The sequence below is a fragment of the Corvus hawaiiensis genome, chromosome Z, assembly GCF_020740725.1.
Source record: "Corvus hawaiiensis isolate bCorHaw1 chromosome Z, bCorHaw1.pri.cur, whole genome shotgun sequence".
Taxonomy (NCBI): Eukaryota; Metazoa; Chordata; class Aves; order Passeriformes; family Corvidae; genus Corvus; species Corvus hawaiiensis.
Window position 1 is genome coordinate 27254066 of NC_063255.1, and position 18179 is coordinate 27272244.

At 39.6% G+C, this 18179-nt stretch overlaps 1 protein-coding gene across 2 annotated transcripts; it reads right to left on the reverse strand.

Annotated features, from left to right (window-relative positions):
* Positions 1-1662: 1662 nt before the first annotated feature.
* On the reverse strand, positions 1663-17015 carry C9orf72 (C9orf72-SMCR8 complex subunit). 2 transcript variants are annotated; one of them, XM_048291841.1, is made up of 11 exons: positions 16931-17015; positions 14993-15478; positions 11936-11995; positions 10927-11022; positions 10228-10292; positions 9330-9402; positions 6296-6412; positions 5326-5561; positions 4776-4833; positions 4177-4286; positions 1663-4094 (listed from the first exon to the last, which is right to left on the reverse strand). In XM_048291841.1, exons 2-11 carry the CDS (start codon positions 15434-15436, stop codon positions 3908-3910), a joined length of 1446 nt encoding a protein of 481 aa, XP_048147798.1. In that variant the 5' UTR covers positions 15437-15478; positions 16931-17015; the 3' UTR covers positions 1663-3907. The 2 variants fall into 2 exon arrangements, with proteins under 2 accessions (XP_048147798.1, XP_048147797.1); XM_048291840.1 differs by lacking the exon at positions 16931-17015 and adding an exon at positions 15624-16377.
* Between the last annotated feature and the right edge of the window lie 1164 nt (positions 17016-18179).

An 18179-nucleotide genomic window follows, 5' to 3' on the forward strand; every position in this document is an offset into this window, starting at 1 on the left:
TCTGAGCCCAACCACCGAACCAGGTATGTACTGCTCTTGTGGTGCACCCACCCCCACCCTAACACCAGCTTGGCTAGAGGGACATTGTTGGAGGGTGCTGGAAGCCTTGCTGAAGTCAGCCTGTTACATCCCATTCCTCACGTCCTCAAATCCAATCATTTTATCACAAAATATAATGACGTGAATGAAGCATTATTCACTTTGTCAGTCTGTGCTGATAACTCCCAAACAGCTTCTCCTCCCTCATGTGGTAAGACACAAGGTCCAAGAGGACACATGGCATGATTTTGTTTGATACCTGAGTAAAACTGGTCAAGCTGCATTTCCTCAGACTGTCTTTTGGCTCTTTTCCAGTTGTCAAAGGCCTCCTCCATCTATGTGACAATAAAGACAGAAATATCTAAGAGAAAGGAACAATTACCATTTGCCATTCCGTATTAAGTAGAAATTTCTCCTTCCTCTGATCTTTTGCTTTTAAAAGCTGCCCAATGCTAATCAAGCATTAAAAATTCTTGCAGGGTAGCTCTATTATTTTATTTAGAACTGAAGTCAGACTTACTTGATGGCCATTGTCAGGAATGTATCCTTTATTTCATACTTCTGAACTTCAATTGAAAGTCTTCTGTGTTCGAAACTTTTGGACATGCCTACAACAGCATGGCTTTGAGAAGTGAGATAATTACTTCCTATAACTGAAATATTATTATTTACAACCTTGTAAATAATGACATGCTGCCCTGGAGTTCCCTTAGTGTTTCGCTCACATAGGAAGTGTAACAGGAGCTCTATGTCAGGACACAGGTAAACAAGATCATGCTCTACTCTTGTGCAAAAGCCTACTCCACATACTAATGTGTATGGTTTGTGCCTCCTCGCTGCTGAAGAGGACAAAGTACTTGCTTTGTAGGCTCCAATTAGACAACAGAGGTGAGCAATGTGCCTGTTTGTCCCAAATGCTCTGGACCACATTCCTGTGTGCTCACAGGTCTGAAAATAGGAAGAGAAAGCTTTCTAACATTTTTTGCCAGTACAGAACCGAGTGCAGAAGTCCCAGAACTCTGCACTGGTGTATCATACTTCTGGCTTAGAGGTAAGAACATTACCAAAATGCCTATTTTGCTCTGGAATAAAACTGACATTACAACATATTGATATTCAGACAGGGAATATCCTCTGTGGTCCTAATAAGTAAGACATTCCAGTGGATATCTTTCTGTGCTATCTTTATAGGTGTGCAAAGACCAGGAATAATGTGCTACTAAAATGCTTGAAAACACGACTTCCATTTAAAATCCAGCTGGAAGAAATAAATTTGCCATTTTCTTTTAAATGTAAGGAAATAAAATCCTGAAGAAAGGTATTCACTGACTGCTAGATAAAACATTTCTAAATTCTCACCTCTAGGATTAAAGCTTTTTAAAATTCATATTTGAGTTCATCAGAGGCATAGCAAGTCCCACGGGTCTCAGCTTGAAATGAGTAAGTCCTTAACAGAAATGAAGGAACTAAATAACATGTGACTTTTATCAGTGACAGCAACAACCAAGCATAACTTTTAATTTAACAAGAAGGAAGAAAAGTCTCTTCTTTAATTCAAAGCATAAAAGATAATGATGCTGTCAGATACAGAACAGAAATTCTGCAAAAAAACTCCAGCAACAATTAAAGTCCAAAAATTGGGCATGAATTTTATTAGAATACTTTGTTTCCTGAGCTAGATTTACAACACAACATGCAGATGCATTTAACAACATACTTCACTATACATTCTGCACTTGTGACAGCTGTGCAACAGAAGTAGCAACTGAATTTCCAGTTTTTAGTAACCTCAAAAAGAGAAACTTCAGTAAACAAACAGCTTGACTGTTAGTAGTGTCAGTGTTCAGTTTCCAATACTTATCAAGCTGAAAGGATTAATTTCAGCAGCAGATTTAAAGTTCTTATATTTTGACACACCTTCTACATTAGAAGTTTCACCAGTGTTTATTACATTTCTTTCACTATCTTAGACAGGAGAGTAACAACTTAAGCACATTCAGGTTCTAATGCCTCGACTGAAAACACAGAAGGGAACAGCACTGGTAGAATGACAAACAGAATCTCAGCACAAGTAACTGATGTCAGCATAATTCTGAGAAGCTCTTTTGGTGAACGACCAAGCTTACTGCAAGAGTTCTACATGCATGTACAGCAAAAAGATGGCTCCAGAAATGTCAATTCTTTTGCAACCAGGTAACACTGATGATGCTAAGTCACAAAAATGTTAAACACTTGATTGAGAATCTTTGTCTTTTAGGAAATGTAAGGGTATTTTGGGCATCTAAATAAAGGACAGCATTTCTTTTAAAATCTGAGTATTAGACATTTCAGGAAAAGTTGTGAATCTAAGTTTTGTCTAACTTTTCTGCCTCACGGCACACAAGTAACACTAAAAAGTTATCTTGAAAACAGAAATGTATTTACAAAGGAGAGTTACAAACAAGGGAAGCAATAAAGCAGCCATGGCTTCTCCAATCAGTGCAGCTCTTTCACTTTTCCAATGAATATTGAGTTATTTCCTGTACTTGTCCAAAAGGAGAACAGATACAACAACATGAAGCACAGATGTACTGGGTAAAAAAAACCAGTCTGGATTCACCTGATACCACACTGCTCTACATGCTACAGAGAAAGAAAGGTTGAGGCATACCAATAGAAAAAGTGTTTTGATTTTCAATCTAAATTGGAGATATGCTAAGCTCAACTAAGAAGACAGGTAAGCTTAACGACTAGACCTAACTTACTAAAATGCTAATTACATTAGTTCATAGCTGTGCACATCTCTGAATTAAGGATTACTAAATATATTAATGGTGATGTAAATGAAAAAAAAATTAATCTTTTAGTTCGGCTATCACCTTGATGTTCTTTGGAAGAATCTAATACTTTAATCTGAGTATTTTGTTAAGCATTGGAACAATCTGCCCAGGAAGTGGTAGAATCACTGGTCCTGGTAGAGTCCAAAAACATGGTTTATTGGTGAAACTGGCAATTCTGGGTTAATGGTTGGACTCCATGATCTTGAAGGACTTTTCCATTCTAAATGATTCTATGAACCTCATTGAAACTGACAGTGGAACTACCAGCAGCAGTTTACACAACAGAAAGACTGGCAACTGCTCTGGAATGACACAAGTCTTCTGTTTTGAAAGACCTCAGTTAGCTGATCCTGGTTGGCACTTACATGTACAAAGCTGCTTGAGTAATGACCTAGTTGCCATGTGCAACGTACTGCTATTTAAGCTGCTAATAATCAACAATCTGCACTCAGAAGTAGCATTTCATAATATATTAAAAATTCCAAATATGTTTAAATGCTCTAAAGGGAGGAGCAAGTAGTGTTAAAAGAGGCAGATGAGGAAAGTAGTATTCCAGATTTGCACCACATATATAACAACAACAGTTTTAAAAACTGAAACTCTTGGAAGGTGCCTTTTTTGCAACTTCCATGGTTAGAGAGGACGTATGTACTGTTTTCTGTGGAAACATTGAAAATACTGACACAGCAGAACAGGGAAAATTTGACACACACCTGAAAGAAGTCTCTGGGGAATAAAAATTAAAATGCTTCTTTTATCATACACCAAAACATGTCCACATTTATCTACTAAGCCAATATGGCCAAGGGACTTCTGACAACATTTATTTTTACAATTAAAAAACACACAGAAGACACAAATTAATTAAAATCATGCTTATCTAGCTAAGTTGAAATTTCGTCTAACAAGACCCCTACTGCTTGGGATACACCTCAGTGTTACTGTGCTCCTGATGCTTCACTCTCAGTCGTTGATGCTTGTCATCAGTGTGGAGGTCACTCCACAGTCTCCTGCTCTGCAGGACTGCAATATCAGATGCAGAGAAGACCTTAAAAAGTCATGAGCATGTCACGTTCTTGTACACTAGTGTAGAACGGCCTCCCAAAGATAAAGGAGTGTAGACCCGGTTTAATCTTCTCAGCCAAAGCCATTATTATGTTAAGATCGCCCTCTGCTGTCAAGTCAAGATCTATCTTTAAGCTACGAAGAGACTTGAAAGGTTTTTTTCCTTTTTGCCTGCACGGAAATAAAAACATGTGTTTTAAAAAAGAACAAAATAAGTTTCTCTAAACCTGCTTTCTATTATCTGTTCACTTACGTGTCATCCTCTATGTACTTTATTAAAGTTAAGGCTTTTCTGTGAAGGACTAGCAGAAATTGTGCAAGGAAAGTACTCCTTAGAGACAAGCCAGGCTTCAGGTGAAAGATCTGTTAAAAATTAAGAATATTAGGTAGACATGGAAATTCAAGAACCATTTCAAGAATGTGGAAAATAAAGAAACATTGCATACACATGTAACATATCCTTAATTATCGCAAAGCAGGCAAATAATAGCAGATTTGTATATATAATCAGCATGTTTTCTACATTTTCTATCAGCTCAGATACAACAAATGAAGCTGTATTACAATTCTGTCTGGATAATGATCTGAAATTATTCCCAGTCAGGCAGTTTTTTCAATACTTCAATTGTAGACACTATTGCACAGCAATAGAAAATATCCCTTGTTTTTCACACCTAAGCAGGAGTTTCAGTTTTATATTAGTATTTTCTTTCTAGTTATGTAGAGAAGAATCATAGCAGTAGTATGAAAAAAAACTACCAAAACAAGAAATGATCTGTTTGTGTTAAATTATCTGTTACTAGGGGTCAAAGTACTGAACTGTATTTCTTTTTTCTGAAAAGGAACAATTACCTGATCCAGGAAGGCTTTTACTAATGTATCTCTATGCAGGATATCTTGAAAGACATTTCTATAGAAAAGAAAACAAACCAACATGAGTTAATGCCAGTATGCGATATTAACCGTCTAGGAGTTGAGCACGGCAGTAGCATTACTGTTGACAGTCTGGCTGAAATGAAAAGTGAATTTAAAACTGTACTGAATTTTAATCCTGATATTTTTGAACGTAACACAGAATTTTAAACCACTCCGATGAAATGAACTAAATCCAGGAAAGCCACTGGGCCCTGTCAAATACACTTAGGTCTATTATACCCCTAATTAAAACAGGCAATAAAATTAACATGGTCAGAATTGTGACTGAAAATTAATTTCAATAATATTTGATGTAACCAAACTACGGAAGACCTGGTAAACTCTGCCAAAACAAATGTAACTACCAGAGCTGAAGAAGTTTTTTTGCTTTTAAGAAGCTCCATGTACTTTATTAACAAGTAGGCTCTGTACTCTACACTCTTGTCCCAAATCAAGTAGCTTTGTGAGATGTGAGAAGACTACGTACAGATCAGGTGTGAAACTCTCATCTGTGTGGATAATACGATCCTGAGACATTTCTTCATCTGAATTAGCTCTCCAAAATGCTGTCAGCTCAGATCTCATGTATCGTCGTTGGTTATAGATGTGTTCATGACAAGGGGGCATCTGCTTTACTGTATTGACATCCACATCTATATGTGTAGTCGGGTATGGGGCATACATTACTTGACGAAAGGGCAACACAAAGCTTCCCGCTGCATCCTGTTTCAGTGAAAAAAGAATACCATTTTAGTTAAAAATGCAAAGCTGTATTGGGACAAAACAATATTAAAGCATCATACCTAAATTTTATAGCCCATTTGTTTAGATGTATTTTATTTGGGACAACCAGTGGTTGTCCAGTGTGGACTGGTGTAGTCCAGTACTAAGTCCTTAATACTGGATGATTTCCTTAACAAAACAGTGAAAACAGGTACTAAGGTGACCTGTGTATTACAGTATTGCATTACCTGGTTCATGAACCCATGAGCACTACAGTATTATAGCTATCCTGTAAGTTCAGACTGCTTACTAGAGCAAGAAGCATTCTTTTTCTATTCATCTTCACCCATTGCTACAGACTGTTTAAAATACTTGGAAACTCCAGACCTGATGTGACTGTTCTTCCTTGGTTTTGTTAAAACACAAAAACTTTAATGCCTTTTGGGAATCTAGCCCCAAGCAGACAAAAGAGTATTATTATTGTACCTCAAAGGACACAAGCAATCCTGAACAATCCTCAAGAAACAGATGTATCATAGAAAAGACTGGCTTGGAATTTTAACATGAAGATAATTAAAAGGAAAGTTACCGTGCCAGAGAAGATGATATCAAGGGAATATAACACATATTTTTGAATATGAATGTGTGCATGTGTGTGCATATCATACGCACAAACATACACTGAATAATGTTCTTAAACTACAGAAGAACAGAACTTTCCTGAGCATACTTACTTTGAGTAACCCTTGAACAAAAAGTCCTGACTCATATCTGAAAGAGGACTCACTTCTACAGAGTCTGGAACACTTCCGCTCAGACGGTGTCAGAAACAAGCACAATGTTCTCACAATCTGCATTAAAAAGAACAGTTTTGAAAAACATGAAAAGGTAAGGAAATAAGTCTGACTAGACTGTATTAGGCATTTAAAATGATGAACAAAAGAGTTCACCATGCTTATTAGAAAAGCCAAAACTTTATAAAAAGCCACAGAACAGTGACATGCTTACTCTTACTTATTTTGTAATTACTAATGCTGTAAGCTATACTATTTCAACTTCTTGTCAAACAACGAAAAAATCCAACAATTTTTTGCAACCAAGTTTGCTTTTTATCCAATTAGTAGAAAAAATCCTTTTTGTCTTCTACATCTTTCTTTTCATAAACATGAGCTACTGTGATTACTTTCCTAGCCTTTTAAGCCTCTTAATTTATTCACTCCATATTGAAATAGCAGTTATTGTCTCAAATCAGGCACAGTCAATTTTGTAAATAAGCATCCACGCTTATTTCCTCAGTAATTTCCTTAAACTCTCTCTTAAAATGAACACTGGTACTTCATCATCCATCTTCAAACTTCTGGGCTGAAATAGCTACCAGTCATCACTCCAAACACAACATGTATTCCATTCTGCTCATCTTCCAGTCTTAACGTGTGGTGTCCTATCCGTGTCTATAAGATATTTGAAAAGGCTCTGTCCTTGCACAATGTGTTTCCACAGTACCTAAAGCGATGACAACATAATTTCTGACTAGCGCTTTTTGTCACAATGTGCCACAAGTGTTTTTTTTACTTGGAGGCAAGCTGAAGGATGCTATTAAGAAAGCAGTTACCTCCGAACAGTTGTACTGTGACACAAGAATGCTGCTGATAAGAACATGAGTAGAATTAATTTATAAAATTTACCCTGGATGGATCTTGAGGGTCACATTCTTTTACACTGTTTTTTCCTATACTGTCTAGCTTATCGACATATTATTTTACAAATTCATAAGAGTTTAGATATTAAAACTTATTTATTAACTATTTAATCATCCATAAGCTTTTTATAACTACTTAAGCTTCTAACATTTCCTCTTGTATTATATATAGCATAGTGTGTACATATAAAACACTTCTCTTAAACATGTAACATTTCCAATAACTCAACTGTGTTTAAATCTTACATCTCTGAAACAATACATATTAACTGCAGTTAGCTGATTTCAGCTAAGATCTGAGAATTTTCTTTTCTCTGGTTTGCCTGTTGCGTGTAGGCATCAGCATGTTGATTTGATCAGAAGTACTTTACCACTGATGGTAATACACATGAAACAGTGCATTCCCTCTGCCCCAACTTTTATAAAGCATAACAAACTGTTTATTTCAAAATATAGGTTTACTAAAGGTGCCTTTAATTTTTTTTTAAAACTGTTGTATTTCATTACGGCAAGAAGCCCCATATACTATAAAATACATAATATATAGTAAGCATAGTCTACAAGTAATATATAATATATTCAGCAGGCCCACTGTTCATCATTTTTATTTTACATTGAAGAAATAGACAGAGGTTCCATGAAACACAAGCAGCTCATGACACAGAAGTATGTTTACTCCCCAGTGCAGGAGAAATTACGGACACACTAATTGCTTAAGAGCATACGGGCAATACTCAGTGACATGGGTATTGTCTGTGTACTCACTGCTACCAGGACTCCCCAAAGCTCAGTTCTGGGCTTGGTCCTGTTCAACATCTTTATTGATGATCTGGATGTGGGGATTGAATGCACCCTCAGTCAGTTTGCAGAAGACACCAAGCTGGGCAGGAGTGTTTATCTGCTCAAGAGTGGAAGGCTCTGCAGAGAGACCTGGACAGACTTGATCAATGGGCCAAGGACGAACTGCCAGAGGTACAAAAAGGCCAAATGCTGGGTTCTGCCCTTGGGTCACAACAACCCCATGCAGCGCTACAGGCTGTGGGCAGAGTGGCTTGAGAGCTGTTCAGGAGAAAGGAACCTGGGGGTGGTGGCTGACAGACAGCTTAATATGAGCCAGCAGTGCACCCAGGTAGCCAAGAAGGCCAATGGCATCCTGGCCTGTATCAGCAATAGTGTGGCTAGCAGGACCAGGGAAGTGACTGTCCCCCTGTACTTGGCTCTGGTGAGGCCACAGCTCAAATACTGTCTTCAATTCTGGGCCTCTCGCTTCATAAAGGACATTGAAGTGCTGGAGTGTGTCCAGAGAAGGGCAACAAGGCTCATGAAAGGACTTGAAAACATGTCTTACAAGGAATGGCTGTTTAGTCTCCAGAAGAGGAGGCTCAGAGGTGACCTCATCACCCTCTACAACTCCTGAAAGGAAGGTATAGTGAGGTGTGGGTCAGTCTCTCCTGCTGTGCCTGCAGTGAGAGGACAAGAGGAAATGGCCTTAAAATGAGACAGGGGAGATTCAGATTACTTATTATAAAACAAATTTTTGCTGTTAGGGTGGTCAAACACTGGAATAGGTTGCCCAGGGAGGTGGTGGAGTCCCCATTCCTGGAAGTGGTTTAAGAGATGTCTGGGTCTGGCACTGGGTGATGTGGTTGAGTGGATAAGGGGTTACAGTGGCAGTACCCAGTGGATGGTTGGACTGGATGACCTTAAAAGTCTCCTCCAACTTTGATGCTTCTGTGATTGACATAATTGAAAAGAGCAAGGGCAGTCAGTCTCTTCAATCTGTGTATTTTAGCTAACAAACCTAATTTTCAAAGCTCAGACTCATTTACTACTCATTTATATACTGTATCATTAAATACACTGGTTTTCTTATTGTTGTCAGAATACAATTGAAAGGCAATTTTCAGGCAGAATTATCTTCTGCTAGACCAGGCAGCTGAAGACAGCTAGACAACAGTACTCCTTCCCTCTTCAGCCTCAAGTATGTTTATAGATTAACTTGTTCCAAGTAACACACTAACACTCCTAATAACCAGCATTTAAGTTCGTTTTATTACAAAGCATGTTACCTTATTAACTTTTTCTGCACTGCTTCCTACGACTACAGAACAACCACAGGTCTGCAGGTGTGAACTAATTGCACTGCAAGTAAAAACAGACATAGATTAATGTATTTTAACCAGATCTTTCAAATGAAACAATTACCACCTTCACAAGCAGGAAAAAGTGTTCCACATACGAATATAGCCTATATGCCCATAACCACAGGACTTTAAACAGCAGAGTAGGTTACTGCTGAAATACAAGTTCAACAGTTTCCTCAGTACTGAAAGCACACATGATGGTGTATAAATAGATGTCACCAAGCACTACACACACATATGAATGCAGTTATGCAGGAGATACTATGAAAGGTAACAGAACATCAGTTAAAACCTACGAAATACATCCTTTCCCCCAGGAAGAGACCAAGTTGCTCTCAAGTTCAACTTATTTCCATTTAAAAATTAAAAACGGGGTAAAAAAAATACGCAACTCAACAATAAGCATGACACATGGCATACCATTAATGACTCTTATTTAGAGTTTATGCACAACCCAGGTTTTTAGCTATTAAAAAAAAAAACAACCCAAGATTTTGACTTAAGAGTCTTATAAAATTAAATGTAGGTATCAAAGAAAAATTTGTATTTGATAGGAATTCTATTATCAAACAAATGATCCTGTGACAACACAATCTACAGAGATGCAGCTATTGGCCCAGAACCATTCTTCGAAAATGACAGAAGCTTTTGTAACATTTTAATGACAAAAATCTCAAAAAGCCAAATACCTGTCATTGTTCCCCCTCCTATAAAAAAACTTATTGTAATCCAAGTTCACATGCACATGAAGATAGATACATTTAGATGCATACAAAAGTTTAAATCATTTTACTACAGCATAAATCAAAACTGAATTTCATACTTGAGGAGAAAGCCTTCATGGCAACTATCCCCAATGTCATCATCATTTAGCACTGTGTCACTTATCTGAAATGCAAGTAAATATAAACAAAAGTTAGACAACGACCTGATCACCTTCAAATTAATTGATTTTTTGCTTTGATAGGTGGGAACTGTTTGGGAACTATTTAAGTTAAGTTGTAAGACTTCCCCAAAAAGCACAATCTTAAAAAGACCTGACTTCAGACAAAGCATTTTGAAAAAGAGAAAGTCACTTGATTATTAAGTCTTCACCAGTCACAAGTCAGGTTCCTCCTAGTGTGTTTTTTTTCTGTAAAAAACGTCCAGACTACTTTAAATGAGTGCATGTCAGATCACTTCTCCTTCCACAAGAACACTGTAACGTGCTGAAACAGGTATCAACATCAAATCCATTAATCTGCCCATTCATTTTGGTTTGCCTCAAACTGCCTTTCCACTCGTAAAATGACATCATCCTATGCAGTCAATTTTGCTAACTGAGCACCATAAAAAATATTGCCATTCCTTAAAGCACTTAGGAGAACCTGATGTGAAGAAACAGAAGTATGTAAGAATTTAGGAAAATGGGCATTTTCTATGGCAAAGTGAGTGACCAAACTAAAGAGCCAGCACTATGTTTTACCCAGAGGGCGAAAGCCACTTTTAAAAAATTCAGAATACAAATAAAACAAGAACTTACATCTATTTCCTCTGGAACACTGTGTGATTTCATAGATGAAAGGAGTTCCATTACAGGAATGACTTCTCCTGTCAGCATTGGAATGATGCTCTGACCCTGCACAATAAATAAAATGCTTGAAGTAAAAGCACATTGGGTAGTATTAGAAGTTACTGCTAACATGAACTTGCAGTATTACATGCAAAACATCCTTAACTTCCTATTGCTTGGAAGGGTAGTATGAGCAGAAACTGATGCATTTTGATGAGCAATTTGTTCATCAGTAATTATGAACTGGAAACATGTATTTGGCTTCTCAATATCATGCCTAAAATGTATTTCCAGGTCTTATGCTAATTTTCAACATCAGTTTTGATTGGCCTGGACAAGAAGTATTTGAAGTGAGATAATTTGATCATACTATGTTATGTGCAATCACTGTTAAGCATTTTACGTTTAAGTCTGATGTTTTAACAATGACTGGAAACCAAAACCAGGCATATTACTCATTAACATACAAAAAGTCTTTCCTGACTTATCTATCACAAGAAAATGAAGCCACAATTTTACATTTAGAGTTTCAGAAATCAAATTCTTTTCACAGTCTTATCCATTAAGTCTCCAAGCACATTCCAACATGACAGACTCTGTATGTCTCTGCAATTCAAAAAGGTGACCTAACCTAATGCAAAAACAACCTTGACAGGAGGCTGGGATGACTCTATGGAAGCTGCCACCTTTACAGAGCTTCCAGTTCAAGGTAATGAATTTCCTTTTCTGAAAGGTAATACTCTTCACAGATTTCTCCTTTACCCCTAAAGTGATGAAATATATTTTCCTTTGATTTGATCACAGCTTCCATCATCCTATCTCCAGAAACTTTGCCTACTGTGCAGGTCACATTATTAGCCAGTCCAATGCATCTTCCTGGATCCCAAAAATAAGAAGCACCACCAACTTCTACAGTCACCTGATGCAGTCAAATGGTTTTGCAACGGTGGACCATATGCACCCACCTGAAGGCCCTTACCTGATCCTCCATTCTTTCCGTGCCTTCCAAGACAATCTTCTGGAAATGTTCTTGCCTCTCCTGAGCAAGAGAAGCAGTTAAATATAAACGCTCTGGCATTTGTTCATGTATGTATGCACACAACAGTCACACAGTACAGTTTCTTCCCTGTGGAGTCATGCTTCTTAGATTCCAATTTTAATGTTCAAGTCTTTTTTCTTTTACAGAGTTGACTTTAGGAGGAAGTGATGCCATGCAACACAGATCAACGCTCCCTGCTCTGCCCTCCACCACACATCTCCCAGATTTGGGCAGGAACAGCAGGAAAGGGAGGGTTTGATGAAAATGTCAAAACGTTCTTCACTACAGATCAAGAAAATGTCATATGATCAGATTATGGTGACGAATTCCATTTTATGTGTGGATTTTTATTTTCAAACGGATACAGTATAGATTGAGGATTCCTGGTGCAACGAGAAAAATAAGATCTTCAGAGCAAGAAAAATTATTTGACTGGGGAGGATAGGAAACAAAAGACTTTTTTTTTCCCCACTCTTGAGGCACTCACAAGTCTTCAAAGCATTGTCTTATAACCAAGTACAGGAGACATGAAACCTCAAAGTACACAAAACACAACGTACAAGAGACTGAACAAAGCTCTGAAAACAGACTCACCAGCAGCTGAGTAGCAAACTGCATTTAAAATGAACTTACAATGGAATAAAGTTATTATTCACGAAGAGAATTTGGCGTTCATCACTGGAGCATCAATACAAGTCACTAAAAATAGCAGATGCTGGGAGAACTAATGATATCTTTTGCTAGATGCTGACAGGTTGTTGCATTTTTATTGGCTACTCATTAGTTTCCTGTGACTGATCTAGCCAGAGTTAATCAACTTCAAGTGTGAAAAGAGCTTGCAAGAGGTTTTTTTGAGCAGATGAATAAGGAATAATAGAGTAGTTCACCCTAAAACTGAAAAAGTAATAAAACTTTTCTAACCATCTAAAAGATGCATCCGTGAAAAATAATACTGGAACAACACAGATTCATTCAGGACACCTCCACCCTTAATTCAAAGGAGGAAGACATCCTTGACAATGATTTTAAAAAACTTCAGTCTTCTTGAAGATAAGGCTGAACAAATGGTGTAAGCCACTTCTTTTCAGAAACCTACCTGGTCAAAATTATTAGACAAACATACAGAGCATAAACTGGAGTAGGCGAAAGGGGTTTCTAACCCCGTATTGATGACTTGCTCAGAGTTGCTTGTCTTTCTTTGCCAGTCTGAACACTGCTCCATGCTTCTCCTAATTCTTGAGTTCAGAAGGCTTCTTCTCATCTCAAGTCTAGCTGGAAATGTTGTCTGGCTTTACACAGAACTAATGAGAGCTAATAATCACAACTATTAGAACACCCAGAACAGATACACAATACCTTTCAGATAGGACTTGAACACTTTTTGTTTTGCTGTATGTAACCACAGCTGCTAAACTGCCTCAAAATGCAAACTACAGAATGAACCACTTAAAATTCATTATTGTTGTTATGCTTATTCTACAACAATTAAATTTTAATCTTCATTTTTCAAGCAGTTTTCTCTTTTCTAAATAAGACTGAAGAACTGCAGGTATATGCAGGGATCTGTGATCTCCCACCAAAAAAAAGAAAAAAAAAGGAAAAGATAATAAGTGTCTATTTCAGAATGCATCACTGTCTCAGCTAATTCAACTGACCTACCTGCTTCAAGAACATCTGAAAAAGAATGAAGAACTTAATGACTAATTTCTGAGAAAGAAAAAATTAGTAAAAAACATTTTTTTGTCATTCTCGACACTGCTTGAAGATTACTGCTACTGTGGAAACATACTGGTATGGAGCAATATATGAAAACTGAGAAAATGTATCATAGCTAAAAATAATGGCTAATGCTTATTTGACCACTCACACTAGAAGTCAGTACAGATGACAGTAAATGAGAGAAGCAATGTAATCAAGAACATGAGGGAGCATTCATTTACATCAAAACCACTAACTTCTAGCAGGGTTTTAGAAGACTAGATAAGGAATTAAATATTTGTGTTTCTACTATATTGAAAAAGAACTTTATGTAGTATCCTTCCTCTGAAAAGTAAACCCCAGAAAGTGTGAAAAGCCAGTGTTTCAGAAAGCACTAGCAGACATCATCAGGCAATACAGCAAAAAGGACACACCACCACAAAAATAACATCAGCTTGTTATTTCTGTAATGAGATCAGATAAGAGCACCCAAAGAGTAAGGTTGAAGTATGTTGACTACAGGTATCAGAACAGAAGATTATCAAGCAAATGTGCATCACCATATATACTACACCTGATGTGCACTCTACTGTTCTAAGACAGCTTGGACTCCATGAAGATGACAAAAATTTTAATTTTTACCATTAGACTCTTATTTATTTTCAAGAAAAATACATAAAAGTTTTCACTTAATAAGGAAATATCCATGATTTCCCAAAGGTAAGAGTTCCAGTGCTTAAGAAAACTTCAGCAAGTATTTCTTTTTGAGTTTCAGAAGTAGAAATATTTGGACTAAAGCAGATGTATTTTTGTAACTCCCTTTAGTTCTACACAGTTTAAGTCCTGACAAACTCTTTGTTAATACCCTCTTAAAAAAGTAAAACTGTACCAGCACTGAGAAGATTAATTGCATCAGTTCCCTTTTCTGGACCTCAACAAGGAAAACCATGATTTGAAACACAGTAAATTTACAATTATACCTAGTTTAAATACACAGATTAATACAATTGAAAGTAACAATTTATATAAAATTCAGAGAGATGAAAAACGCTACAGGAACCCTCTTTCAACTACACAGTCTCATAGAAGTTATACCACCAGAATAAATCCTGTGGCTAAAAATCCCAGCCTTTAATTTGCTGACATAATAATTTGATAAAACCTTTAACCTTCAAAACTGTGTAGAGACCAGCCTTTTCTGACTTTGTGTGTCCAGATTGCTACAGAACAGATGACACAGCATCTCATTTGCTTCAGCAAAAGACAATCTAACAATTAAGTAATAAACAATAAACTTACCTTATGCATCCATATCCTTCCTTTCCTTATAATATGTGTTAACCTATCCACGCACACTCTGTGAAGTGGCAGGTAGAAGCCAAGTTCACTTTGCGGAAGTATAATTGATAGTCCATATGTGCTTCTGTCTCCATTCCAGTTTCCATCAAAGATTAATGACACAATGATTACTTTTTTTTCCGCCAAAACAAAGAACTTCACATCTATTGCACCACTTTCTGCATTCCGAAGTATTTCTCCATTCAGGGTGTGGTTAGCAAGAAAAGTTATTTCACCGTCACTGAGAAGAACCTGTTCTGTCTTTGGAGCCCAGATATGCCGCACTCGGGGGCCAAGAATATTGTCCCAGTAAGCAAAAGTGGCAGCTAATAATGGTGACTCGCCACTCAAAGAGATCTCTGTCTTAGCAACTGCAGGAGATGGTGGTGGACAAAGAGCTGACATGACTGTTTCCTCTCTCTTTCGTAACCGAAATGCTTACATTACCTAAAAAAACGTTTTGCAGGAAAAGAAAGTTAGAACGGCCCTCATAATTATCTCATCCTCTTTTTACATGGGCAGGTAGTGATAGGACTTGTTTTAAACCAAGACAGGAAATATTTAGACTAGATGTTAGGAAGAAATTCTTTACCATGATGGTGGTGACGCACTGGAACAAGTTGCCCAGAGAAGAGAATGCCCAGTCCCTGAAAATGCTCAAGGCCAGGCTGGATGGACCACTGAGCAACTTGATTTAGTGGAGGGCATGCCTGCCCAGAGCAGGAGGCACTGTAACTACATCCTCTTTATGGTCCCTTCCAACCAAAGCCTTTCCACAATTCTTTTGTTTCCAAACAAGAAGCAACCTGACTTCTTCACTTGAGATTTCATCACACACTTCATTTATTCAGGAAGTGTGTATGTATACATATATACATTCCACGTAACAAAGTGGCATGCTTTACAATCATTAGTCAGACCTCAAATGCCCTTTACTCACTACAGAAGTATGATGAACCTGCACAACATACAGCCTGTGTAAGAAAACTGACATGATAAATACATCCTTTACATCACACACAAGGCGTTACGATACAAGACAAGTGCTCAGCACTTTATAGAATGTATTGATGGGTAACTTTTTATCTTGTGTGGACACAGTCCCTGAACATTTTCCTCAGCAGTTTTCATCAACTCTACAGCTTCCCCATTCTGATGAGGCTGAAGAAGCTAACGGGAAGTTCCATCTTCTCAAAAAGTTATGCTAGTTACAAGAAGATATGAAATAAAAAAGGTTTGCAAAAAAATTCAACCAAGGACAGAAAACTGTAACAGCTAAAACCCACTCATCTTGAGGAAAACCTCACATGAGCAGAAGGCAACCTTCCTCTCCTCTCTGCCTGCAGCACTCCACATGACAGCAGCAGGGAATCCCACCCGGGACCAAAGGAGCAGGAAAGACACCTCACTACCGCAGCTCTAACTCACCACAGCTCTGTATCTGAACCTCTTTTTTTCTTTTTTATTTATTCCCTCACAGCAGAAGGGTAAAGCCCCTTTCGGTCCGGCTCCTTCTCAGGAGGCAGCCGATGCCCTGCCCGAACGGGGAAGCCAAGGCCACCTGACTTGGCCATCTAACACCGTGACTTTAGGATTTTCAGGGAAGACAGGGCGCCAGCTACCCCTACTGACTCCTTGCACCCACGGGCTGAGGCTCGCTCTCACCACCACCTTTCCAAACGCGCGGCCGCTGCCACCTCGGCGGCTGCGGCACCTCCGCGCTCCCGGCCCGGATCAGGCCCGTGTCGCACTGTCCGCGTCTGGCCCGAACCTTCAGGGAAGGCGGCGGGGGGGCAGCTGCGGAAGGGCCCCGCCCGTTTCCCCGCAGAGCAGAAGGGCCACCAATACCGCTCCCGTCACTAACCCAGCCCCACCGCCCCAGCCCCGCGCCCGCCTCACCTCTGCTCCGGTCGCCGCCCCGCGCCTGCGCCGCCCCACCCCTGCCGCACATGGCGGGCTCCGCAGGCGCGGCACCGCCCCGGGCGGGAGCCGTGCCAGTGTGACCTCCCTGGGCGGGGCAGCCGTGTGGGTTGTGCCCGCCCCGGGCGGGAGCCGTGCCAGTGTGACCTCCCTGGGCGGGGCAGCCGTGTGGGTTGTGCCCGCCCCGGGCGGGAGCCGTGCCAGTGTGACCTCCCTGGGCGGGGCAGCCGTGTGGGTTGTGCCCGCCCCGGGCGGGAGCCGTGCCAGTGTGACCTCCCTGGGCGGGGCAGCCGTGTGGGTTGTGCCCGCCCCGGGCGGGAGCCGTGCCAGTGTGACCTCGCCGGTCGGGAGCTGCTGTGCGGGTGTGTCCCTGGTCGGGGGGAGCGGGTCGCGTCTGGCAGGGCACGGTGGAAAGAAACAGGGCCAACCCAGTGCAGTTTGTGGAGGAAACCAAAAGACGAATCTTGTTTCGGGAGCATCCAGCACAATTTATGGAGGGGCTTTTAGGCCTAAAAGAGGAAGTTGGTAATGACTGGATTGGGTTGATGAGGTGCTCGTGAGCGAGGTTGGTTTAGTGTTGCAGGTACGTCGTGAGTACCTTTAGTCCTCTTAGTTAAGCTGTCGTATCTGGGTCCTTCAGGGACTCCAGAGGGGAACTCATCATTAGGAATTGTAGTGATAGAGCAAGGAGGAATGGGTACAAATTGAAAGAGGGGAAATTTAGATTAGATATTGGGAAGAAATGCTTTACTGTGAGGGTGGTGAGACACAGGAACAAGTTGCCCAGAGAAGCTGTGGATGCCCCATCCCTGGCAGTGCTCAAAGTCAGGTTGGACAAGGCCTTGAGCAGCCTGGTGTAGTGAGAGGTGTCCCCACCCATGGTGGGAGGGTTGGAACTGGATGGTCTCTAAGGTCCCTTCCAACCCCTTAACATTCTATGATTAAAATCACCACAGTCACTTATATGTTAGAGGCATTTATTTATTTATAGCCTAGAAAAGAAACTAGAGGAGTCTCCTGAAGTACCCTGAGGACTTGTGTCTTTGGCAGCTTGAACAGGCCCACACAGGAAGTCACAAGAGACCTGAATGTGACTTTTTTTTGAGCCAAATTTAATCACAAAAATCACTCTCCTCAAAATTCACAGAATCATTGTGGTTGGAAGGGTCCTCTGGAGATGACCCCATCCAACCTCCCTGGCAAGGCACAGTCACCTAGAGCAGGTTAT